At 39.5% G+C, this 25,884-nt stretch overlaps 2 protein-coding genes across 6 annotated transcripts in view; both read right to left on the bottom strand.

The window, feature by feature from the left end:
* The window catches only part of ttc21b (tetratricopeptide repeat domain 21B), a 42,765-nt gene extending 35,510 nt beyond the window's left edge, over nucleotides 1-7,255 (bottom strand). The window contains exons 1-5 of one of the 2 annotated variants that reach the window (XM_002936759.5): nucleotides 7,005-7,255; nucleotides 3,432-3,561; nucleotides 3,207-3,317; nucleotides 1,762-1,928; nucleotides 908-1,030 (exon numbers count right to left, since the gene is read on the bottom strand). In XM_002936759.5, the coding sequence (XP_002936805.3) occupies nucleotides 908-1,030; nucleotides 1,762-1,928; nucleotides 3,207-3,317; nucleotides 3,432-3,561; nucleotides 7,005-7,037 (564 nt within the window). In that variant the 5' untranslated portion in view covers nucleotides 7,038-7,255. The remainder of the gene's footprint in view (nucleotides 1-907; nucleotides 1,031-1,761; nucleotides 1,929-3,206; nucleotides 3,318-3,431; nucleotides 3,562-7,004) is intronic. The other variant, XM_018097574.2, reaches the window with a different exon arrangement.
* A 9,201-nt stretch (nucleotides 7,256-16,456) lies between these two features.
* The window catches only part of scn1a (sodium channel, voltage gated, type I alpha subunit), a 138,631-nt gene continuing 129,203 nt past the window's right edge, over nucleotides 16,457-25,884 (bottom strand). For all 4 annotated transcript variants that reach the window (XM_012971277.3, XM_031892943.1, XM_031892942.1 and 1 more), the window contains exons 26-27: nucleotides 24,029-24,299; nucleotides 16,457-21,339 (exon numbers count right to left, since the gene is read on the bottom strand). In XM_012971277.3, the coding sequence (XP_012826731.2) occupies nucleotides 20,147-21,339; nucleotides 24,029-24,299 (1,464 nt within the window). In that variant the 3' untranslated portion in view covers nucleotides 16,457-20,146. The remainder of the gene's footprint in view (nucleotides 21,340-24,028; nucleotides 24,300-25,884) is intronic.

Here is a 25,884-nt window from a genome sequence, read left to right as displayed (position 1 = left end):
GGTGCTTTTTGTAGCTAAAAGACTGGTAACATTTTTTTGTTCAGGATCTTCAAATAACATTTACCCTGGCAATAAAACAATGACAAAAATTATGTTTGCTGGAATATTAAGACCTATGAATAGACCTGTTTATCAGAGGAGAAAACCCCCTAAAAACCGTGCCCCCAAACAATGTAGGTCTCTATACAAATATATTGCATTAACTAGCTCATCAGTAAAACCCTGCTTCATCTAAATAAACCATTTTCATAAAAATATACTTTTTTAGTAATATGTAGTACAGTATAGGGTAATCCTAAATAGAAAATTGCAATTTTAAGAATTGGGGGCCACCCCTTGGTATCATAGGATTCACAATGCAAACAAATAAGCCAAGGCACACATACATGCTAGGCCCCATCAGCCAATTAATGGACAAAGTTCTGTCTTTTTCTCCCACAGTTCTTCCTGTTACAGTTAGAGCTGCATTATTTCTGGGCATGTGAGCTCTGAGGGAGCACACAGCCGATTACTAAATGGTGGCTCAAAGGAAAGGATGTAAAAGGGCAATATTTACTGATATATATATTCCAGTTTGGTAAGACTCTTTAATAATATAAACTATCTGTTGGTTAAGTATTCATTCTGGGGGTATAGTTTTCCTTTTAATGGGAAACACAGACAGAACCAGCACTTGTGCTGCTCTCTGGATGTTATCAGCCTACGCAAATATTAACACCACCCAAGGCTGTGTCCAAACAGCAACATACCGGAACACCTTCATAGCAGCTAGACAATCAAAAGAAAAAGTTTCTAATATTCCCATTGGACAAATAGAAAGGAAAGTGATTAATGGAACAGAGACAATTTAATGCAGAATTACTGGTATCACTAGTGGCCAAAAAGAATGCATTGAGAATACACATACCTTTCCCAGCATAGCAAATACATCTGTTCCATCAGCCAGACCTTCCTCTAAGTACTTCAGAGCCTTTTTAGCATAAGCTTCTCTCCCACAGGTTAGATCAAGCCATGCTTTCAAAACCAACCCCTGTAAGAATCAGTCATTCTGATTTTATTTCCTTTCATCAGGCAATAAGGAGAATCTATTCTGCTATGATTTGCCATAATGGATATTCTCTGCTACTCAACTGCATAGAATGATTACACACAGTCCCTCTCACAAATATTCTACTTTAAATTCCAAAATGACTAGCTTAGATTAGGATGCAAATAAATGCTGCCTCTGAGTACACTCCTTACAGAAGACTACAGGGGGGCTGAAAAATATTTTATGCAATTACAGGCACACAGGGTTACTGCATTGTCTGGCATTTTGGATTATACAGTTGCAGTTGTGTTTCTTAAAATAAGCATTTTTCGGATTTAAAAATACTGAGCCCTAATTGTAAACACGCAGAATAGGCCTATTTTATATGACAAGGATCTACAAAGTTTGTTTTTCCTGACCGGGGGTCTGAATTAGTTAGGCAACTCCCACTGACTTTAAACACCTTCTAACCCAGGTCAGCACTTTAAAGAAAGCACTGGGGCCTGGGATACTATGGTGCACAGCATGCTTGCCACAATCTAATTCCGGGATACTACATATCCCCTGTGATGTCATGGGTGGGCCTTCCTTGAAGGTGGGCCTAGCTTGAATTGGTGCAGAGTGGGGCCCCGCCATATTATTTTTGCCTCCTAGGGGATACCTAGGAAGCAAGAATAATATGGTGGTGCCCCACTCTGCACAATAGTGCTATTTTGGGCAAAGTCACTTACTTCTTTACTGCCGTTGGATATTTTAATCATCCGGTCAATATATTCTCTGGCTTTGTCATGACGACCCACATGCCACAGAAATAATCCAGAAAAATACAGTCCTCTGTGTCCTGCCGTCTTCCGAAGTTCCTTCATCTTTGAATCCAATTCCTGAATTGCTTCTCTGTCTGAAATATAAATGTGTATGAAGAGTAATTTTTAATGGGGAACCTAATAAGAGAAGGCAGGTCTGCTGTAGATCTAGCAACCCATAGCAAAATATCATAAGCCAACAACAGTATACAAACACCAACATCTTTACATGTATGGCCAACTTTACTCTTTCCATCACTCTTTTCTTTACTTGGATCATGATTAAAGATCATTTTGCATGAGTGAAACTGTGGTGCAATATTAGCAGAGCTGACTGGTCAAAAAAATTACAAAAAGAAAAAAAAGTGCCCGGATCAATGGCCAACCCAATACTGAGGGACTGCACCATTTGGTCGCTGTTGTACAGAGCCCAATATCTAATTCATCAGTCACAGGCCAGTTGGTTCGACTGAAATATCCTCAAAATCACCCCAACACCAGTTTAAGTCTCGAACGAGAAGCAGATTTAACAGCTATTGTATTTTTTTTTAACCATCCAATAATGATGGTAAATGTTCATAAAAAATGCCAATATTCATAAACTTTTTTTACAGTAAAAGTTCCAATAAATGTATACTGAATTTGAACAAATGTTCCCTTGTGTTCTGCTGTGTAGATAACTCATGAACAGGATAACTATTTATATGGCTCTATTGTTAGATATTTTACAAACAAGCTGGTTCAACTGGAGGCCTATGGGCCAGATGTAGCCATCCAAGGCATTTTTATAGCCCTCAAATTGCTCATAAACAGTACAGATTATATTTTATGACAACATTTTAATATAATTTCACTCTTCAAGCAGGTTATAGGCCCACAATGTGGAGAAAGCTTGACAGCACTAGAGTAAAGACACATATGTAGCAAGTTTACATGCAGAAGGACAACTACATGTAGCAATATGTATATACATATAGCTACACTACAGTGATCGTTCACCGGTGATATTGCAGATGTCCCAAATCCCAAAACTGCACTGCAGGTAGAACCAGTGGCACAGGAATGCTGGGAGTAAATTCCTCCCCTTCTTTCTTTATAATACTAAGCAAATTTCCAATATTCATTATTAAACATTCATAGTGGCTGTAGAGTTCTTTGTGCACGTAACTGCTGCTGAAAGAAGTATCTCTCTGTCTCTATTATTTGAACTGCTGGTTCTGACACCAGAAATGCTGAATAGTGTTAATTAATGTACATATATTTTATTTTATTATGCAATAAACATTGTCAGGTGAGAGTTCTCCTTAAGATTCACAGAAGCTGGAGCAGTTGCCGGAGACTGACTAACAGTCCTTAGTGACCCCTTGGATTACCTGGATGGGAACTTTTTTTGTGAGCATATATTAAGGCCATAAGAGAGCACAGAGAAACATCTGTCTTGTCTTTAATCGCTTCCAGCTCCCGAATGGACTCTTGTATCTCATCTACATGTAAAACAGAAAAAAAACTGATCCGCATAGGCTTTTTTCAAATAACATTAGTCTTTTTGTTGAAATTATAGTTACAGTTAGTATAGAAATTCAGCTAAAAGCCTTTACCTTCCATTAGCATTCCAAAGGCCCGGAAAAAGAGAAAGACCGGATCATTACCATAATCCTTGAGCCCCTCATTAGCGCACATCTGAACATGATGAAAGTACTTTTCCTGGCAGTAGTAATTGATTAGTGCCTAAAAAAAATGAGAGGAAACAATTACTCCAGCAAGTGCTTTGGGAGCCCTCTGAGGAATCAGTATTAGCATGTCATCTCCATTTTGGACTTTTGGCTAGTCCTTATGATATGTGTGTTATATGGAGAGATTGAGCATTTAGTTCAGTAGCTCTCCAGTTTGGAATTTTAGCACCTATCTGGTTGCTAGGGGCAACAATACCCTAGCGACCAAGCAGTGGTCCGCGTGAGACATTGGAATATGAATAGGAATAGCCCAAATAGATAGATACATAAAAAAAGAAATAATAATAGTTTATTGAATTCTGGAGTCTGTGACCCCATACTTCAGATGAAAAGATTTGCAAGAAGGCAAATAATTCAAAAACTTTCAAAAATAACAATAAGTTTGCTAAGAAATGCTTATTCTATAACATATTAAAAGATAATCTGTAGGCTAATTACCTTTTTAAATGCAGAGAACTGCAAAATGAACATTTATGGGTACCTACCCACCTACATATCTGCTAATGTAACGCCATTAGTGACCAATCACATGAAATGTATCTGGTATGTAGCTGGCAGCTGCAAACACATATACTAGTGCTCATTGGCTGACTAGTTTGGCCAAATTCAGAGCAATTCAATACTAAATAGATTTTAACTGGCTAAACTGATCATTTGGATCTTACACACCCATCAACTTCAGACCAATGTGGTTAAAAATTACCACATTTTGAGACTAAATGGGCTTGTGTTTGGGCACGGCCGGGGGCTTTTGCATCTGTAAGAGGGCCACAGTCCAGCTGGCAAGTCTATATGTCATATGCAACTGCCTTCTTCACCAGGCAGCAATTTGCTTTGATCTCTACAGCATTCCCTCCAACATATCCATCTTAAATTGTGCCACTCACCACCTACAGAATCTCCTGTATGCTGAATGGGCACCATACTCACCAGATGCCACTACAGCTGCCTGGCAGACAAAAGAGAAGGTACACGAAAAAGCCAAAACCTAAAACCTGTCAAGATGTCATAGATGTCTATAGGAAGCACATCTTCATTATTAATGCAATCTGATGTTTGGAGTTTGATGCTGCCATCATTATGCCAGTCACTATCTTTTTTACCCAGTTTGAAACTTTAACAGCTATCTGGTTGCTATGGTACCAATTAGCCTAGCAACCAGGCATTGATTTAAATGAGAGGCTGGAATACGAGTAGGAGAGGGCTTTAATATAAAGATGAGCAATAAAAAGTAGCAATAACAATACACTTCTAGCCTTACAAAGCATTTGATTTTTTAGATGTTGAGAGCAGTGACTCTAGGGACACTAAACCCAACCATAAAGCTGTCCCACTGCGCCCCCTAGTTCTCTATAGAAGTTGATGAAAAACAAAATTACACATGTAAACCAATTAACCAATAAGAATTGTACTGACTGAAACTTAATTAAAGATGCAAGAGAATTGACCAATGAGAATGCTGATTCCCAGCACTGTGTCAGGCATCTTTCTGTTCTCTTACATATAAAGATAATTATGTAATTTTTTTTCCCTTCATTATATGACCTGGAATCAGACATGGGGATAAAGGACAGACTTGTTCAGTGCTGGGAAACTGTGCTTAATGCTCCCAACTCCAATTGCTGGAACAGAGAACATGGAGCCAGATTTACACAGATCAGCTGGGATTCTCATTGGAGGATTTTTTTGCATTTCAATGCTGCTGCGGGCACTGGAGAGCCTGAACAGATTTATTGTGCAATATTGCAACCCCGATGCTGCTGGACTACAGCTCCCAGCATGCCTCTATCTTTATTATATGTTACATTATTCTGAGATTTGTAGTCCAGCAACAGCTGAGTAAGGTTTGGTTGTGCAGCAGGGTTTAGTGTCCCTTTAAAAACCTGTAAAGGATCAGAAGTAAAAAGCAAATAATTCAAGAACTATTAAATAAATGAGGACCAACTAAAAAGTTGATAAAAATTAGCCATTCTATAACATACTAAAAGCTAACTTAAAGGTGAACCTCCCTTTTAATCATCTCAATGGAGCTTTAATTAATCATGTAATGTTTTACAAGTGTACTATCTAAAGATAATATTCTTGTCATATTGTAACTATTACTGTGTTACCCTTGTGAATCTGTATGCCTAGATTAGAGAGTGAAGTAACATATCTAAAGAGTGCAGCACTGATAAAAGGGCAGGGTGCCAGCTGGGCGAAGGCAAGCACAGGGTTTGGGTGCAGGGGACAGGTGGGAGATGTGGGGAGGTCACTATGGCAATGGCTCAGTTACAATCAGACAGAATGTGCAGGGTGTGAAACCTACAGATGAAAGACAATACTGGGCAACGGCTAGTTTGCATCCTTAAGGGCTCTGGCACACGGGGGAGATTAGTCGCCCGCGATTAACTCCCTGTTCACGGGCGACTAATCTCCCCGAGTTGCCTACCCCTGCCATCCCACCGGCGAACATGTAAGTCGCCGGCGGGATGGCACATGCGGCGGCGCGATTTCGCGCAAATTGCCGAAAAAGACTCACGAGTCTTTTTCGGCGATTTCCGGAAATCGCCCCGCCGCGTCTGCCATCCCGCCGGCGACTTACATGTTCGCCGGTGGGATGGCAGGGATAGGCAACTCGGGGAGATTAGTCGCCCGCGAACAGGGAGTTTTATCGCGGGCGACTAATCTCCCCCGTGTGCCAGAGCCCTAAGGCTGATGCCACACGAGGCGTAGGGCTGATATTTTCGGCAAGTGGAAAAACGCTTGGCGAAAATTCAGCCCTACGCCTGCTACTTGTGCCTGTACCGGAATGAATGGGATACGCTCGGGTGCAGGCACATGTAGCCGATATACGCATGAAAACGCCATGCAAAGTCTTGTGTTTTCATGCGTATATCGGCTACATGTGCCTGCACCCGAGCGTATTGCATTCATTCCGGTGCAGGCACAAGTAGCAGGCGTAGTGCTGAATTTTCGCCAAGCGTTTTTCTGCTTGCCGAAAATATCAGCCCTATGCCTCGTGTGGCATCAGCCTAACCCCTCAGCTGCCTGCAGTGCCCTGTGGCAATGACCAATCATGTGCAGCATGACCCTAGCATCTTAAATCCACATTTGCCATAGACCCAGACTGGCAATATGCGGATTCTGGCAAATGTCAGAGGGGCTGCTGTAAGACGCCATAGACACTCACTATTTATTGCTCGCTGGTTTGGGCCTCTGTGTACTTGAAATGCCAGGGCCTATTTAGAATCCAAGTCCAGACCTGCCATAGGCAACTGCTGAAACTACAACTCCCAAGATCCCTTGCCAGCCCTCAGTTATAGGGCCAGCAGGGGATTCTGGAACTCGTAGGTCAGAGCGGCAAAGCAGCCATTATGACACAGCAGGCACACTAGCCATTGCGTGATGTACATGTAAGTAACAGGGAAGGTAAGAGGTTTATGAGGTGGGTCCCACCTGGGCACTGGCGAGAGCAGCCTCGGTAGCCATTGGAGTTTTGCAGTTGTGCTTATTAAAGCTAGCCACACAATGCTCCGCTGTAGCGTCTCTGGCATTAGCGAACCGGCAGCTTCTGGCATCAGCACCACTTCAGGTCCAGTCCAGCTGCTCGGCGCAGCCCGGTACCACTATTCGCATCCCGCATCCATAATCATACAGGCTACGCAGCGACGTGCGCGCCCCCGCTCAGCAGCAACCAGCCAAGTGAAGCGTCCGTGCAGCTCCGCCCCTGCGCGCCCCCAGAACGCGTATGCGCGTCCTCGTAGTGTTCACGGCGCATGCGCATAGCTGCTTTCCTTGGATTTCTACCCATATTTTTTTTTTTTTGTGCTGTAGTGCAACAAGGGCTGGGAGCTATATGTGAGCATTAAGGGCATTCATTCATTTAAAGATGTAGTCTGGCAAGGTCGCCAGGTAACCAGATGTTTGCCTGACTTGGCCCACCACGCCTACTGTATGTAGTATATAGGACTGCCAAGGCTGTGGAGGGTTTGCCACCTGTTCTGGAGGAAAATACCGGCCTTTGTATGTTTTATAAACTTCTTCCCAGGGCCGAAAATAGATAAGGCAGAAGAGGTACTTGCCTACCGTCAGCGCCAGGTTTGTTATCCAGGCCCCCCAAGGCCGCCCCCCATTCTAGCTGCCGATATCGGCCCTTTAGACCGATTCAGCCCTTGTGGGGGCACTAACGACAGGCCTGCACGACCGACATCCATTCTGAAATCAGGCAGATATCGATCTGGCAGGTTTAAAAATTTAGTCGGATCAGGGGCCGCATTGGCTCGTTCAAGCGGCCCCCCAAACCGGCTGCTCCTATATTCGTCGGCGACCAAACCCCTGTAGGTGGGGATATTGGGAGAAGATCTGCTCGCTTGGTGACCTTGCATGTATGGCCACGTTAAAGGAACAATAACACCAAAAAATGAAAGTGTATTAACAATATAATGTACTGTTGCCCTGCACTGGTACAACTGGTGTGTTTGCCTCAGAAAGACTACTATAATTTATATAAATAAGCTGCTGTGTAGCCATGGGGGCAGCCATTCAAAGGAGAAAAGGCACAGGTTACTTAGCAGATAACAGATAAACCCCCATTATATGGGGCTTATCTGCTATGTAACCTGTGCCTTTTTTCCAGCTTGAATGGCTGCCCCCATGGCTACACAGCAGCTTATTTATATAGTAGCTTTTCTGTAGCAAAAACACCATTTTTTTGCAGAGCAACAGCACATTATATTTTAATTACTTTAAAAAACTTTAATTTTTTGATGTTACTGTTCCTTTAAGGCCAGGGCCGGCATTAAACATTCACAAAAATGATATTGTGAGTAGATTTAAGCACCCCATCAATACTCCTGATTTGCCTAGTTACCCCTCTCTCTTCTGATGCTCCAATCCTTGCCCTAATCCCCACTTTGAGTGCTAGAGTCAGACTGTGGCCCCCTGTCAGACAATCTATACGCTGGGTATTACCAGTTCAACATGACTCTCTGCAACTTTTGTTTCTATCCTTTTCTCAGAATCAGAACTCAAAATTATTTCTCATTGCCATTGCTTTACTGATAAACCTGCAAAACAAACTGGGTTTTTGGCTCTTTAAAGGAACAGTAACACCAAAAAATGAAAACTTTATAAAGTAAATGAAATATAATGTACTGTTGCCCTGCACTGGTAAAACTGGTGTGTTTGCTACAGTAACTCTACTATAGCTTATTTAAATACCCTGCTGTGTAGCCATGGGGGCAGCCATTCAAGCTGGAAAAAAGGAGAAAAGGCACAGGTTACATAGCAGATAACAGATAAACTCTGTATAAAAAAGTAGTGTTTTATCTGTTATCTGCTATGTAACCTGTGCCTTTTCTCCTTTGAATGGCTGCCCCCATGGCTACACAGCATTTTTCTTTATATAAACTATAGTAGTGTTTCTGAGGCAAACACACCAGTTGTAGCAATGCAGGGCAACAGTACATTATATTGTAATTACTTTTATACACTTGAATTTTTTGATGTTACTGTTCCTTTAATTTATTTGAATATATTTCTCTAATTACTTGGCAAAGCTGCCTAACAGTAACCCTGTATTAATTTTCTGAGAAATGGCTTATATGGCCTCATTGTGCCTGAAGTTGCCTTCAGTCTAGCTACTAGCCAGTGCTAATGTTGCTTCTTTTATTTGCATTGCTGGACACATTTTTCCAGGCACCTTGATTAATCCAAAATATTTATGTAAGTGGCAAATCCATAGTAGCTCAGCATGCTGGAGCTTTTTTAGCATCAGTTGTACTAAGTACTTCTCAATAAAGACAACACAATGGAAACTTGGGATAAATTACCATAAGTGATATGAATTATCTGTCCTTGGAGCCATGGATTGCAAACTGGACTGTATGAATGCTTACATGGCAGTGTTAAATTCTAGCATATGTTACTGGTCAATTGCTATTGATCAGATCATCATCACCAATTGTGGGGGGTGTAGCCATACAATATAACTACAAACATGCAACATGTTGAGATCATTGTAGGAAATCTTATAGGAATGGTATTAAATGTGTTTCAGCTCTCAGGAACATCTCTTCAGGGAGATAAGCTACATAACTGATTTAATTTAAAGTCAGTGGATGCCTCCCATTATACTAGCCATAAACGAGAAGGTCCTACTGATCTAAAACTTGGCCTACGATGGTAGAATAGTTCTCTTGGGGTCCCTATTAGTTTGTGCAACTGGTAACAGCATATACAGTCTGATGTGATAATGGACTCCAGTGATGGACTCAGGGGTGAATGTATATTTGCTTTCCTTGATATCCTGGACACCCTTGCTAGAGGAAAATTAGAGATTGTGAGAGACATGAACTCGCACTGATCAGGTCGTTATGGTTTTCAGGACATCACACCAGCCACATTATTGTACAAGAGGGCCAACATGGACAGAGGATACAATTTGGGTGGAACAGTTCAAAATGTTAGAATTAATGAGCAGAAAAGAAATGATCAAACCATTTAAAGAAGAAGGAAAGGCTTGCTAACATCAGGCCCGGGAGTAGGGCTCCTATTCACTCAAAAATACACCGCCCAAGGTACAGTTAACGGGAGTGCCACGCTGGTATCTGACTCACGGTCTCTGTGGCCAAATGCACTGGCCATGGCAGCAGCACAGGTACGAGAAGCAAGATGGTGGAACGGTGCTCCATACAATAGTATCCTGGAGATATTTTCAGCAAAGCCCTGGGTCTGAGGGGTACCTAAGAAATTGCCACCCCCCGTGAATGACTTCCCTTTAAATGGAAGTTATTCAAGCCGCTGTGCCAGTATAATTGGATTGCTAGACATTGCTCTGAAGGTTTGTGACACAGAAAGCTCTGACCTTGCATTTAGTCCAAAAGACAGCTATTTCAGCAGATATGCAGGCTTGAATTAAGAGGCACATGAGTAGAGAGCCAATATGATCCCAGTAACCTTGCTCAAGGTTAATAAGCTGATTTGTACTTGATGTAATAAGGAAAAGGGAAAGGTACTTGCTGAGGCAATTTGTTCTGACCGCAGATGCAGCAAATAGGGGAAAAAGGGATGTTTGCTTGGATATTTTGTGCTAATAAGGCTGCATGACTCATATACAGTATCTGCACCAACTCAACTGCAATTCTAAAAATATTACAGCCTGAAATCTTTCACTTTTTTGTTTTGTTTACAGCACCAGAACCATACAGTTATATGGATCATTTCCTTTTTTGTATGTTTGGAGCAATGTTAGCATATCAGCTGTATTTATACTTTTTTTAGCCTCCGTGCTCAACAACTTCCTTTCTAGTTTTGTCTTTGAGTTTTTTCTTGACAGACCAACCAAATTTCCATGTTGCTGTAGCACCCTATAAACCTGTCCCTTTAATAGTAGTCTGATGCTTTTAAAAATAGGTGATGGTGTTAGAGAACCCTCCCCTATAAAAAAGCTACAGTGAGAAAGGATCAACCTGAAAGATCAGTGCTTTACTCAGCTGACATTTTTCCCAAGAAATGTAACCAATCAAAGATGTCCCAGCCTGTGAAGAATATCACCATCATGTGGGCCCTTGACATGGTACAGTGGCTTTAATTAGCCTTGACGTGGTCCCACAACCTCCTGGCATTTTTCACTGATGGGGAAGCACCTGAAGCCATGGGTGCCACCTCCAATCCACTTAACCTGGAAACGTCTGCAAGCACTAGTGTTTTTTACCCCATGGGCTGCCAAAGATTGTGCTGGGGCAGTAAGCTTTTCTTGCGTCCTACCAACTTGCATAATACATTCTGTTGCCTATGTTTCAGCCCAATAAACCTTATAACAGCAAGATGACTAATGCAGTGGGGTTCTCCAGTATGTTATTAAATGTTAAAGCTTGATCAGCATAAGTCTCCATATAAGTTGCAAATGTAAGGAGATCCTTCACTGAGATTCTTCTTACCAGCAGGGGTCTCTTTTAACAATGATAGACACTTTTTACCTCCCATTGTTATTCTGTAGCTGTAACAAAGCTCTAATCTCTGATTGGTTGCTTTGGATACAAATGTGCACATTGTTAGAAGTTAGCTCAACAATGTCAATCATCTTGCTGTTTTTACATAGTGTAACCAAAGGCAGCTACAGAATAACAATGTGAGGTAAAAGTGCCTAGCTGAATAGCATAGGTTAATCTCAATACCCCTGTACCTGGGTCTCAAAACAGTGCAGGTTGGCAACATATTTGCCGCTTCATGTTAAATTGATTGCCCAGAAGGTGAATGCGCACTGGAAGATGATTGGGTCCTGGTTTCCAGTGCCACACATGGTAGCCACCAACTCCATATGGCTTCTCTCAGTTCTCTCATTATATGCAGACTGGAAGAAAGAAGGGGGCCCATTTTTGGGGGGAGGGGGTTCATTCTGTAAAACTTGGGAGCAGAAGCCTTTATAAATTCATATTACAGTAATTTAAATATTTTCTTTCTTTTTTTTTGCAATACAATTTGGAATTAAGTAATACTATACATGTTTCTGGATCTCTTAAAGGGTCATTTACAACCCCAGGGCGCAATGCAAGAGTACTAAGGTGTGCAAGAGTGTTCTTTTGGAAAGGAGCCTGCTTTTGGGCAGGTGTTAGATACAGGGCCCCAATGAGGGTTTGCACCTCCTTCTTTTCCTTAACCTGCATGTGCAAAAGAAGTGCAAGTTAGGGGCAGGAGGGGAGGATGTGCCTATGTGCCTCCCCTGTCTGCCATTTTGAATCTAGCATGGCCTAACACAGGCCACACTAGATTCAAATGGCAGTCCGCAGAGGCCTACGTCTAATAACCCAATGCCTCGTGCAGTCGGCAGAGTGGGGCATTGTCATCAACCCCTTTATTTAATCACAAAAAGCATTACAAGCCTGACTCTGGTTTTCCTGTAAATAAAGAGAGGGAGATCAGAACCAAGGAAATAAAAAATCTCATCTTTATTCTTTTGGCTCAATTGGAATGGAGATCACCGTTTTTCTGGTAATAGCATTTTCCTGCATGCAGTTCACTAATACACTAGAAGTCAATAAATTTTGTAAAAGGAGGCATTTTACATTGAGTATTTTTTTCTTGTGTAAAACATAAGATGACCCATAGTGAATGATTATGCAAATTTGCTCCTCTGTTGTGGGGGGGGGGATAAAAAGCTGCGGACCCCAATTTTTCTAACTTTCTTGTGCACAATGAATTAGGTAACAAGGGATAAAAATAATCTATATAAACAAACATCAGAAAAGACTGGAAGAAATTCTTGATTACTATTACAATTTGTAACAATAGTTATATGCATTTTTAAAATACATTATGTAACTTCAAGTGGTGATATTGTGATACCTTTTCACACTAAAGCTGTGCAAATATTATTACCATTTATTAATCCATTCTTAGATTATTATTTAACCACCCCAAGTGGCAGAGAGGTCATCAAAGGATTCTCGGGTGCCAGTGAGCAATTAAGATGAACGCGAACAGAACGTAATTATGGTGACCAATGTAATCCTGATGTAAAACCTGCTGTCATATATTATATACAAAATGTTACAAATAAAAACAAATACATTTTTTTTACAATATTTATATTTTCTTACAAAATCGTCGACTGCCTATTTTTTTTTTTTCTTTTACGTAGAATGAGCAGATTACAAACAGGCCAACTTCCATCTTAGTGTACAACCAGCAAAAGCCAAATCAGAGTGTTAATATAAGAGAAACTCTTTAATGTTGCACATGATCTTAATGAACCAATGAGGTCTGTTATATGGCTCAGGAGACAGTGGAAAAAAAACACAAAACATTTTTACATTAAATGTAGACGATGCAATGTATAAAAAAAATATTTTCATTGTACTACCTGAATTCCAAAACAACTTTTAAGGGTTACTTCTCATATAAAAACCCACCCTCTATAGTCCTTAACTCCCAGATGGTAAAATTAATATTTACAAGCTGTGAAGTTTTTTTTAATGACACATAACATGGGAGAATGTTGGGATGATACAGTATAAACAGTGATGGTTTTATTTAGATTTATTTGGTTTTTTTTCCTCACCTATAAAACAAACAAACAAAGTGCTTTATTTGATACAAAGGAGCACTTAAACAAAAACAAACAAACAAAAGAAAGACATTTTTCTGGGTCTCCAGAAATGGACAGGAAGCACATACTAGCTCATTGATCTGTGACACCTTTATTGTTGCTCAGTTGAATGTGAAGAACCAGAAGTTCTTTGAATTCCTCATTAAGGACAGGACAAGGCAAAAACACAAACAATAAACATATACAACCTCAACATGAACTTTGGTCAGGTTTACCAGTCACTCAACTCTAATCTATTGGGTGTACCACCTAGGATGCAGCTGAGAACACCCATTGTTAGTGCCATCCTGCCAAATTACTACCCTATGTAGTCTGTCCCCGGAGAAGAACGTCCACCACTTTTTACTCAGCTAAAAGAAAAATATGTTAAAAATCTGCATAACATGGTAAACTCATCTGTATTTGTCCCTGAAATATAATAAAAATAAAATTGCCACACTATTAAATATTTAGTTATTTGTAATACAGGTATGGGATCCGTTATCCGGAAACTCGTTATCCAGAAAGTTCTGAATTAAGGAAAGGCCATCTCCCATAGACTCCATTATAAGCAAATAATACAATTTTTTTAAAATGATTTCCTTTTTCTCTGTAATAATAAAACAGAACCTTGTTCTTAATCCCAACTAAGATATAATTAATCCTTATTGGAGGCAAAACAATCCTATTGGGTTTATTTAATGGTTAAATGATTCCGTTTTCTCTGTAATAATAAAACAGTACCTGTACTTGATCCCAACTAAGATATAATTACCCCTTATTGGGGCAGAACAGCCCTATTTGGTTTATTCAATAGTTAAATGATTTTTAGTAGACTTAAAAAATTACGGAAAGATCCCTTATCCAGAAAACCCCAGGTCCCCAGTTTTCTGGATAACAGGTCCCATACCTGTAATAATAAAACAGTACCTTGTTCTTTATCCCAACTAAGATATAATTAATCCTTATTGGAGGCAAAACAATCCTATTGGGTTTATTCAATAGTTAAATGATTTTTAGTAGACTTAAAAAATTACGGAAAGATCCCTTATCCAGAAAACCCCAGGTCCCGAGTTTTCTGGATAACAGGTCCCATACCTGTAATAATAAAACAGTACCTTGTTCTTTATCCCAACTAAGATATAATTAATCCTTATTGGAGGCAAAACAATCCTATTGGGTTTATTCAATAGTTAAATGATTTTTAGCAGACTTAAGGAACGGAGATCCAAATTACAGAAAGATCCCTTATCCGGAAAACCCCAGGTTCGGAGCATTCTGGATAATGGGTCCCATACCTGTATTTCGATTCTATTTGCTGAATGTAAGAAGTAGACAAAAGCCACCACCATATAGCCAAAGTAGAATTAGAGGGAACATTGCTTCCAGGGGGTTGCATGCAATATTGTATGGCTGTTGAACAAATCTCAAAGAAAACAATTAATAGAAATGGAAAAAAAAAACATTAAATTTGGTTAATTATCTTCTATATTTTGGCCTGGGGAATCAAAACTGGATATGCATTCAATTAGTTTCACTAGCCTTTTTTAATTCCTTTCTCTTTATTTTTTTGTTTTTCTTATATTAAATGTCAATGACATTGATTGTTTGGTCAAGAATTTTATGTGCTTTGCAAGCACACTTCTCTCTCTAATATGACTTGAGTATCAGTATTGTACACAACAGTGAACTAAAACCACTGTTTCCATATCCTTTAACTTTGCGTCTTTCAGGTTTCTATATTCTTTAATTTTGGTCTCTGGTAAGGCCTCACCTTGAGTATGCAGTGAAGTGGTAAGGCCTCACCTTGAGTATGCAGTGAAGTTGTGGGCTCCAGTCCTTAAGAAGGATATTAATGAGCTGACGAGAGTGCAGAGACGTGCAACTAAATTGGTAAAGGGAATGGAAGATTTAAGCAATTAGGTTAGACTGTCGAGGTTGGGGTTGTTTTCTCTGAAAAAGAGGCGCTTGCGAGGAGACATGATTATTAATGTACAAGTACATTACAGGGATTATAGGTAGAAAAGGGGAGATCTTTATTCCCCACAGAAAAGATCAATGTTCTAGAGGCTACCCCTTTAGAGTAGAGTAACAGAAGGTTGAAGCAGCATAGGGGGTCTTTCACGGTGAGGGCATATGAGGTGTGATGGCAGATTCTGTTACTGCCTTTAAAGGAACAGTTCAATATAAATATGAAACTGGGTAAAATGCATAGACTGTGCAAAAATGTTAGGCAAAAATGTAATCTATAAAGGCTGGAGTGAGCAGATGTCTAACATAATAGCCAGAACTCTACTTCCTGCTTTCAGCTTTCAAACCTCTTAGTTAGTCAGTGACTTTGGGGGGGCCACATGGGACATAACTGTTCAGTTAGTTTGTCAGCACACAGGTGAGATTCAAATGCAAACTAACTGAACTCTTATGTCCCATATGGCTCACCCTCAAGTCACTGATTGGTTACTAACTGCTAATAGCTTAGAGAGCTATAAGCAGGAAGTAGAGTTCCGTCCATTACATTTGACATCTGCCCACTCTAACCTTTATAGGGAATATTACATTTTTGCCTAACTATATTGAAAACATATTTTATTTTGTGCAGTCTATATGTTTTGCCCATTTTTATTTTATACGCTGAACTGCTCCTTTAAGCGTGGCATGGATGACTTCTGGAACAAGCATACTATGCAAGGTATATAGGTTATCTATCTATGTTTATAGCTAGGTCTGTATAGGTATGTGTATAGGTATGTGTACTGGGGTTGATTAGGATGGGTTGAACGTGCTATTTAACTGCATTTCCCTGGGAGCAGCAGTTGTTTTGCATTAAATAATCAAATATAATGAAATAGGTTGCAGTGAAGAAACAAAATTTTCTGAAAACAAAAAACTAAGTAAGTATCATTGGATAGAGTGCATATATTAGATCCATATTTCACAACAGCTGGAAATCAGATCACATAATAATTCCATATAAGGAAAAATATTGTTGAAAGAAACATGAGGGTTAAATACAATATACACTTTCATCAAATGAAATAGGCAAATTATTGCTTGTGTGAGTTAAAACAACTTTCACATTGTGTTATAATGTATTAAAGGAAAACTCCAAGTTAAAGTGGCATTGTAACCTACTCATATTTAAATGCTAGATTCTACACATAATAATACACCTAAGATGACCTGGTGTTTTAAAACACTATTGTGGCCCTGACATGTTTATTAGCAACTCTCACCACCTTATTTCTCTTGTGCACTAATACCGCCTGCCTGCCACCCAATACCGCCTGCCTGCCACAAGTGGAAGCCAACTTCAAAAACTGTTTAAACCCCCATAAAGATAGTAAATTCAGTTATTGTGTTCTTTACCATAACTCACTCAAAGTAGACCACCTGATACGACTGTAAAATAAGTCTTGGTATTACTTTCCTATATATAAATATAAAATATACCTGATTTTCAATGTAAAGCAACACATGCAGCAAAATAACTAAGGGGCAGATGTTTTAATATTCGGAATCAAGATTTTATTTTTACCATGATTTGTTGATTTATTAAAGAAAAGAAAAATCACAAAAAATGAAAGGTGATGAAAATGATGCCACCTAAAACCTGCTCAGATGCCATAGAAGTCGGTGGGAAGTGTATCTTCACAGCATTTAAGCAAGGTGATAATGGAGTGAGTTTGTGATTTTACAGTCTTGATTTATCAACTTGCTTAAAAAATGGATGGGAAAATGGTAAATATTCAATGAGAAATATATGTTGGATGTATTAGGCATTACCATAATTCCCATAAATGGATAAAATACAGCATGGAAGCTTTATTTAATACCTAAAATGATGTGTTGCTGAGAGAACTGGCCTTGAGTTGAAAGCTAATTTAGCATAGGCCTGCTACTACCATAAGCTGCTATGGATGAAATTGCTATTCATGCATGTTGCCTACAATGGAAGAAGGTGTAAGCTAAATTTCAATCTATACATGCAAAAGCAGTTTCAGCTGGGAATTGATACTTATTTTATTATTATATGACAGATTTCGAGAGGTGGAAATAATCATAAGCTTCAGGAACCCTTGAAGCCTACAACCCAATTATCCATCCTGTGCACTTTTCTGTCCCTGCATTATAAATCTCTGTTTCTCAAAAAGAATATTATGCTCATCAGGTTAAATGCAATAAGGAGAAGCTATGTAGGCCACATGAGGGATGAAGGAACTCATCAAATGGAATGTAGAACATACCAATGCATATATTTGAAGCAAACTATTGTGAAGTTCCAATGCTGGCAGGAAAGTGTCCATAAAACCTATTTCCTACTGCTTTTACCTGATGGTATATTATGTGGTAAGTGTGTATTAACACCTACCTATCATTCATTAAAACTAAGATGAATCCCTAGGGGGTATATTGATGATATTCTATGGACTATAAGGTCAGGATTATCAGACCCATGTTGTCAAATGTAAAATATTAACATTATATACACTTTGAAACGCACGGATGGTTTTATGGTTATTGAAAAGGGAACTGAATTAAAATATTTAATAAAGGGCTGAACAAAATACTTATGTATACATATGACATGCCAATTATTAGAATATGGGACCTCGTAACAGATACTCTCCCCATGTCTAAATGTTTTACCCTATGTGAAATATTCTTTATATACTTTATTTGACAAAATGGTTCAGTTCAATGTAAGTTATCGACCAGCAGAACCTATAGAGACCCTGTGTGGTGGCAACGCTTGATGAACTTAATAGACACCAAACGTATTAAGTATCTATAGAGTACATTATAGACAAGCTGTTAATATATTATCAAAACACTGGTATTTATTACTGACCGACTTGGAACATTTGTAATGCACCATTCATTTTTATTGTGCAACACAAACTAAATGAAAGGACACCATCAATTTTGGACACAGTGATACACAGAAATTTTGTTCAGCATTTAAGCCACAGATTATTACAGTCGCACAGGGAAGACACCCATTTATTATCATAAGTTTCCCTTACTCCTCGTGTGAATTCATTAGTTTCACGCTTAAGTGTCATTGTAGTATTTCAGTTGGACGTACCTTCAACTTAGTGGTGCATACCTTCAGGTTATATCAATACGTGACTTGTCAACATAAAATGTTGGATCAAAACAGCAGTAACCCACATAATCCAGATTTAATAAGCATGTCATGAATTTCCCAAATTTCTAAAATATTTGGAGCAAACCTCAACTATGAAAAGATACAATGGTGGAAGAGGTTATACCAAAGGCTTCTTAAATTGCATGGATGATCCACTGCCCTTGTTTTTTGACTGTGACTATTCATTACCAGGTTCTGAATATAGATATGCTTTTTTTTCTTTTCGCAGGATTGTTTTGAAGGCTAACATTTTCAGGTGAACCATTATAGCTTTCTAACCATATAGTAGTCATATATAAAACATAGTAGGTCTCCTCGCATCACTTTGTTAATCATTAAACAAACCTTCATTGCACTTGTTGATAAAGTTTAATCATTATTTATACTATATTTATTATTTCTCTGTAAACTTTTTGATCTTAATATATGCACTCCATTGAAATGTCACCTTTCATAATGTTTCATTCCTAGTCATAAAAATAATACATTTTGCTCTCAGTTTTATTGGATATATTTAATCTTTTCTAGGGCCCATTTGTGAGTTTCACCCTTGGTGAGATATAACTATGCAACATAATTTATAAACTATAAAACATAACATACTTTCATTTGCTGGGCATTAAATAATTGTGGCTATAAGAGGGGTATTAAAATATATTGCTATTATCTGGAAATTAATAATTTTAATATATTTAATGGTAGAAAAAATGGGGGCATTTGCTGATTTGGGATGCATTATGGTGCCTATGTGCTCTAGTAAGTTGGGAGTGACTGTTGTTACTTTTCTAGATATAGAAGCTGTGTGCATTTCTATGTTTTCCATCATCACATATACAGTGTGTGGTCATCTCTGTTCTACCTAGCCTTACCATTTCCCCTTGAAAGTTTGCACTAACCCGACTTACTGTAAAACCCATTTACAAAAATAGTCACATATATATAAATAAACAGTCTACAAATGAAATAAAAATGGTTAATTCACTAACACACTTTCTTTGTAAACATATGGCAAGTGTGGCAGTGGAAATGCAAACAGTGGACACGAGTATTGTACTACAGTGTTTTATGTGAAACACACAAACATTATAGGTTTGCATTCCCTTAACTGGTCCCAACAGGTGAAGGAGCCATCATGACTCTCCATATGTAAAGTGTCAACTGGTTATGAAAACAGTAACCACCAGTCAAGGTTGTTATACTATCACTTGACAAGAGGTCACTGTCTTAGAGGCACTGACCTTGAGTAAATATATGTTACAACTGTCAGTTTGGCATAGATCTCCTACAGGAGTCCTGTTGACACAAATGGGTCATCTTCACAGGCTGTAAACAATATATCACGCAAAATGAAAATGTGCAGTTTCATTTTTTATTTTCCCTGGCATCTTTGCTTTTGTTTTCCTTTTCAGCTTTGTCCTTTTCATGTTTCTCTTTTTCTGGCTTTGTCACGCTATCGTAAGATGGAGGTGAAGTGGTAGAGGGAGTCATGTCTGTCTTCTCTGTGGTGGAATTTCCATTAAGCTTGTCAATAACCATGTCTTCTTTAATGGGCAAGCTATTTACTCCAAGTTTTTCTTTCTTATATAAATAAGAAGCCTTTTTAATTGTTTTTCTTAATAGATACTTCCTGAAACAGCGCTGAATAATAACGACAGACAATTCCTCTTGCTTTCGTCGTAACGTGGATGTAATTGGTTCATAAGAGGCTTTTGAAGGATTGGATGCCATAAAACGCTCTTCCATTGGTAACCGTAAAGCATCCATTTCATCACCTTCACCCAAGACACGCTTTGTAAAGGCAAACAGAATGTCTAGGCAGTGAATTCTGTCTCCACTTACCATCGGGAGATCCATAGCAATTAGCTGAACTCTATTGGGTTTAGCTATGCGTAGGGGTGGATCCAGAGCATCAGCAAAATTAGATAACTTGCTATATTCTATAAACTGCGTGGCATCAGGATCAAACTTTTCCCAAACCTCATAAAACATTTCAAAGTCATCTTCTCCAAGTGGTTCAGCACTTTCTTCAGTAGCAACACTGAAGTTTTCCAAAATAACAGCAATATACATGTTTACCACCACTAAAAATGATATTATTATATAACTAACAAAAAAGAAAATCCCAACTGATGGATTGCCACAATCACCTTTCACAGAGCTTCCAGGATGCTCCATTTGTGGGTCACAGTCTGGTGCGCCACTGTTAAGAATGGGTGCCAATAAACCATCCCACCCAGCTGATGTGGTGATCTGGAACAAGCAGATCATGCTGTTTCCAAAAGTTTCAAAATTGAACATGTCATCAATGCCAGACTCTTTCTTCACATAGGCAAAATTGGACATTCCAAAAATAGCGTAAATAAACATTACCAAGAAAAGCAAGAGACCAATATTGAACAACGCAGGGAGTGACATCATCAAGGCAAACAGCAACGTACGAATACCCTTTGCTCCCTTGATGAGACGCAAAATTCTCCCAATTCGAGCAAGTCGAATAACTCTGAATAATGTCGGGGAAACAAAATATTTTTCAATCATGTCCGCCAAGAACATACCTGTAATTGAGGAAAAAAAAGTCAATAAAATAACAAAAATATTTACCAAAAACAATGCAAACCCTTTATATAAAGCACTTATTTTTTCAATTAAAGTCTTAGAAACATTTAAGGCCAAATTCTTCTTTAATTTAAACTCAGGAATAACATTTATAGCTAAAATTCATTCCAAAAACTACATGCAGGTTTACCACATCTATGGCAGTCCTTTTAGGCATTTTTTATTGCCCAGAGCGCCATAAATTTTGTTTGACATCACCATCTTACTAACATAATCAAATCTACATACATGTCATTCAATTAAAGTGATACTGACATGAAAAAACTACTTTTCAAAGAATATTAACATACTTAAAAAGTTCCCTGTAGATCATGTTGATCATTTCTCAACGATAGGGCTGCTTTTATAAGTCATTGTTACTTGAAGTCCCTAAACCTGACTGTTTTGCCAACCTGACTGTCCCTTCTCAACCTGTCAATTATTACTTCTAATGCTAACGGACTCTTGCTGCACAAATATGGCCGCCCCCTCATAGAGGAACATGGGGGATCAGATAGGATATGTAAAAGCATCAGGTAGTACTTTTATGGCAAAATGATAAAGCTCATTCAAAGACAATGTTATGATATATTTAAAAGACAGTTTAATTTCAGGTGTCACTATCTCTTTAAAGGAGAAGGAAAGGTAAAAACTAAGTAAGCTTTATCAGAAAGGTCTATGTAAATACATAAGCACTCACAGAAACGCTGCACTGAGTTCTCTGTCAAAAGAAACAGGATATGTTGCATATTTGTTTTCCTGTGCCAGAGACACGCAGCTCTCTCCCCTCTCCTGCTCCCCCCTCCTTTAAGAATGCTAAGAACTCCCTCCCCCCCCTTAGGAATGTGTGATCTGAGCCAATCAGCAGGAAGCTTCCTCATAGTCTTACTAACTGAGCATGTACATGTACTTGGTCTTGGTGCAGGAGCGAGGCATTTTGAGAACTTTCTTTACACAGCTCAGCAGTTTTTTTTCTATGAGGCTTCTGATCATCTGAACAGGAGAAATATGGGGAGACTTAAGGGCACTATTGAGAGAACTGATGGTATGCCTGCAGCTTGAGATTAACTCTTTATTAGCCTTTCCTTCTCCTTAAAGATGAATCATTTGTATCAGGTGGAAATTCAGAACTTACCTTTTTATGTTCAAAAACCAACTAATGCATTGTTAGGAAGAAAAATCTTAGGGATCATTTATCTTCCTTGATGGCATAAGTACAGGAGATCTAAGGGACGCGCTCTTGCACCCTTTGATGCTCACCTACAGCGCACTTGTGCCCCTTGGGTTGCTGGTCTCTTCACTAAGCTCTAGATCAAAAATCTGGTGCTCAGTGCAGAGAACAGCATCATGAGGCATTGCTCAGCCTTGTCCTTACTGTCTGCCTTAGGGACAGGGCACCAATGCTGGCTGTGCCTCCTGATGTTCCCTAACATGCACATCTAAATGATGCTCAAGTTACAGGAAAAAAGTAACAGGTAGGGATGCCTATGTGCCTCCCCCACCAGCCCTATTGATCCAGTCAGCACTCCACCAATGGGGAACGCCGAAAAAGGATCTCAGAGGCCTGCGGCAAATTACACAATGCATGATGCAGCTTGCAAACAGCAAAGAAAGGCTGCAATTTTTTTTTTTGCACCTTGCACATTATTTTAAAAAACACAATTCATTAAAGTACGACAGGTCCGACTAAAGTTTAGAACTTTTGCGTATTTTCTATGATATTTTCGTTAATTTGCGCAACTTTTTCATGCTTTGTGTCAGTTTGTGCAACAAAATCGTATTTGTCGCAACGAGTACGAAAGTTTTGTTATTCATTCGAGCTTCGTTATTGTGACTTTTCTTGGGCCAGGTTGGAGCTGCAGAGTGCCATTGAGCCCTATGGGAGACTTTCCTTGGGCCAGGTTGGAGCTGCAGAGTGCCATTGAGCCCTATGGGAGACTTTCCTTGGGCCGGGTTGGAGCTGCAGAGTGCCATTGAGCCCTATGGGAGACTTTCCTTGGGCCGGGTTGGAGCTGCAGAGTGCTATTGAGCCCTATGGGAGACTTTCCTTGGGCCGGGTTGGAGCTGCAGTGTGCCATTGAGCCCTATAGGAGGCTTTCCTTGGGCCGGGTTGGAGCTGCAGAGTGCCATTGAGCCCTATGGGAGACTTTCTTTGGGCCGGTTGGAGCTGCAGAGTGCCATTGAGCCCTATGGGAGACTTTCCTTGGGCCAGGTTGGAGCTGCAGAGTGCCATTGAGCCCTATGGGAGACTTTCCTTGGGCCGGGTTGGAGCTGCAGAGTGCCATTGAGCCCTATGGGAGACTTTCCTTGGGCCGGGTTGGTGCTGCAGAGTGCCATTGAGTCCTATGGGAGACTTTCCTTGGGCCAGGTTGGAGCTGCAGAGTGCCATTGAGTCCTATGGGAGGCTTCCAAAAACATGCACTGAAGGTTCAAAGTCAGAAAGTTTTTTGCGCTGTTTACGAACATTCGGATACGAAAATTTCAGAACTTTCGGATCGTACCACGATATTTTCATATCGTAACGTTCGTAATATTTCCGCACATCAGAAATTATCGTTAGGTATACAAATTTTCGGAAATCGGACTTTAACACAATAGAAATTCGTACATTGATAAATGAGCCCCATAGTATATTTAAAATATACCTACCTACAATGGAGAGAATGACAACAACAAAATCAAAGATATTCCAGCCGATGGTGAAGTAATAATGGCGCAGAGAGATTATTTTGAGAATACATTCACCAGTGAAAAGAATAATAAAGACCAAATTGATCCAATACAGGTTGTTTTCCATGTCTTGACTTTGTTCATCTGTTTCAATCATCATTGTTACCATGTTAAGACAGATAAGGATCATGATGATGATGTCGAATGCTTGTTTTGTCACAAAATCAAAGACTAGGCCTTGGTATTTATTCTGTGGAAGTAAAAATAATAAGGGTTATCATTCCAAAGCAAAGCTAAAGGCATTGACAAAGATTTAATAATTTTGTGCTAGTGTTTCAAAGAATCTATATAACAGAGTTACTATTCAAATAAAATCAGATATAAGGAGAAACACATAGATTTAGAATGATGCTATTCATGTTAAACACATTCTTTATGCCATTTTACTGGCATTAATTGTTTTCCATAGCTCTAAAACAATTTCCAAAAAGTGGTGGACAGGAGGTGGTATCACTAGATACAAAATAAACAAATTCACAGGCTTAGCGATATGGCTAGGTGTAAAGACGATCAAACAGTAAGTTCAAATATGACGTTAAAGCCAATAGATATCTTCCATCTTAATTTTTGTTTTTTAGATAAGTGCAAAGTGCTAATATGTTTATAAAATTGTGTGTTTGTGAATGTTATTTAGGTACTTTGCTCATTTCCACCCTTAGAGCTTGTGTACTGTACTGTAGCAGCAATGACTGAGATCAGCCAGTTATGATGATCTGCACCCTGCAAGTAATACCAGCTTTAAGTGGTGGTTCTTCCAGGGTTCCATTAGCATGTTGTGTCTATTTAAGCACTAAGTAACTTGTTTTGTACATGAACCTCTAAATAGATATTAACACACACTAGGGGGCACATTTACTAATCCACGAACGTCCGAAAAGTGTCCAAATGCGTTTTTTTCGTAATGATCGGTATTTTGCGTTTTTTTCGTAAATTGTCGCGACTTTTTTGTAGCCATTACGACTTGCTCGTAAATTGTCGCGACTTTTTCGTAGCCATTACGACTTGCTCGTAAATTGTCGTGACTTTTTCGTAGCCATTACTACTTGCTCGTAAATTGTAGCGACTTTTTCGTAGCCGTCGTGCCGAGTACGAAAGTTTCGGATTCATTCAAGCTTCAGTATCGTGACTTTCCTTGGGCCAGATTGGAGCTGCAGAGTGCCATTGAGCCCTATGGGAGACTTTCCTTGGGCCGGGTTGGAGCTGCAGAGTGCCATTGAGCCCTATGGGAGACTTTCCTTGGGCCGGGTTGGAGCTGCAGAGTGCCATTGAGCCCTATGGGAGACTTTCCTTGGGCCGGGTTGGAGCTGCAGAGTGCCATTGAGCCCTATGGGAGACTTTCCTTGGGCCGGGTTGGAGCTGCAGAGTGCCATTGAGCCCTATGGGAGACTTTCCTTGGGCCAGGTTGGAGCTGCAGAGTGCCATTGAGTCTTATGGGAGGCTTCCAAAACCATGCAAAGTCGCAAAGGTTTGCCCGCCGTTTACAAGCGCTCAATACGAAAAAGTTGCGACAATATACAAGCAAGTCGTAATGGCTATGAAAAAGTCGCGACAATTTACGAGCAAGTCGTAATGGCTACGAAAACGTCGCAACAATTTATGAGCAAATCGTAATGGCTACGAAAAAGTCGCGACAATTTACGAAAAATCGCAAAATGTTAGTTTCCAATCTGATTTTTTTCCCATTCGGGATTCGGATTCGTGGATTAGTAAATCAGCCCCAAGAATTTATAAATGGCACCTAGACCTTATTTTTGCATTTGATGCTTGTGACATTT

Source organism: Xenopus tropicalis, chromosome 9 (assembly GCF_000004195.4).
Source record: "Xenopus tropicalis strain Nigerian chromosome 9, UCB_Xtro_10.0, whole genome shotgun sequence".
NCBI classification, from domain to species: domain Eukaryota; kingdom Metazoa; phylum Chordata; class Amphibia; order Anura; family Pipidae; genus Xenopus; species Xenopus tropicalis.
This window is presented reverse-complemented; position numbering and strand designations above follow the sequence as displayed.